This window comes from Atheta coriaria, unplaced genomic scaffold (genome assembly GCF_025399875.1).
Source record: "Atheta coriaria isolate IRGN ID8LTWV9N9 unplaced genomic scaffold, Caltech_Dcor_3.1 scaffold4286_size1218, whole genome shotgun sequence".
Taxonomy (NCBI): domain Eukaryota; kingdom Metazoa; phylum Arthropoda; class Insecta; order Coleoptera; family Staphylinidae; genus Dalotia; species Dalotia coriaria.
Genome location: NW_027050425.1, coordinates 1 through 1,218, shown reverse-complemented (window position 1 = coordinate 1,218; position 1,218 = coordinate 1). Strand labels below are relative to the sequence as shown.

The window sequence follows — 1,218 nt, the reverse complement described above, 5'->3', positions numbered from 1 at the left end:
GTAGATTGAGTTTCCATCATCCAAAAATTAATTACCGTCTGTTTCATTAAAAAGAGAAAATATTAGTAAAAATGTGAGTTAAAATGAGTTATAAGCAAAAGCAAAAGTTATTTGATAGCGAAATCAAAATGTCAGTTATAAAGCATTGTGGTGTTGTCTTGTATGTTGTTCGTATGTGTTATTGTTTAAACAATTGTGCAGGTTTGCGCCGTGGAAGGATTCGCGCCTGGCCCGGACTCGATTTGGTCGGGCAGACAGCAAAAACTTTTCAGCGTCAACTTGCCTGCCGGTTTGCACTGCAGATGATCCTCGATATACTGACATGGACACGTCAAATGGGCACAATGTCGGCCGCCTTTTGCCGGCGGGCTTGCTAAGTATCCTCGTACCCTATCTTTACCCCAACGGGCTGCGTATCTTAGATATAACAAGGTTGTTCGTTCCTATAAACAAAAAAAAATCCATAAACTTATAAATTATTTATAAACTCAAATGAAATGTTGGTTGCCTAGATTAAAATGCTTACTAATAGGTTTTACTAAATGTTATGTTTGCTCGCTAATCGATGCCTAATCGTCGCAGAATGGAAGATGCGATCGGACAGCAATCGCGTCGATCGACTTTCGCTGGTTTGTTTGCTAGAATATCCTGTACGTATTGACAAGGACACAAAGCACTGGAGATGTGTCTAGGATTCGACGGGTTGCCTATACTTTCATCTAGCGTCCAATCCAAGCGCCGACGAAGAAAATCTTTGCCCCATCTTTGTAAATAACGTGCGAATAAGTTTTCGGCACTGGATTCATTCTGAAAGGTCACAGTGAATGTCATAACGTGCATTTGTCGCCAGTAGAAAGCCCAAAAAGCGACCCTAACATATTAGTAAGCATTTTCAGACATTCAATTTACATAGACAACCAACTATTCACAGGCAATGAACAAATATTATTGAAAAACAGAAATAATAAATACCTGTTTGCGTGACAACCTTGTTGTGCGGGCACCTTGAATAACAATATCATTGGAGGAAATATCCATGCGTTGTTCCCAGCCTTGCTCGTCGCGTTCCTGTACCTCTACCGAACTTTGAAGATGCGCAATGCATTGCGCAGGATCCAGATAAATGAAACAAAGTGTAATTTTATGGCAAGATATCTTGCCTCGGTCGTCCAGCGCCACAATTATCTTATGACGCATTAAATGTTTGTTCACGTTCGC

General features: G+C 40.6%; 1 protein-coding gene across 1 annotated transcript; it reads right to left on the bottom strand.

Annotated features, from left to right (window-relative positions):
* On the bottom strand, positions 1-1,215 carry LOC135803142 (uncharacterized; the record flags this gene model as incomplete). The annotated part of the gene is made up of 4 exons (XM_065316749.1): positions 1-38; positions 284-443; positions 527-807; positions 973-1,215. Coding segments are annotated over 2 exons (492 nt in total), but the record flags the coding sequence as incomplete, so codon positions are not given.
* Positions 1,216-1,218: the final 3 nt, after the last annotated feature.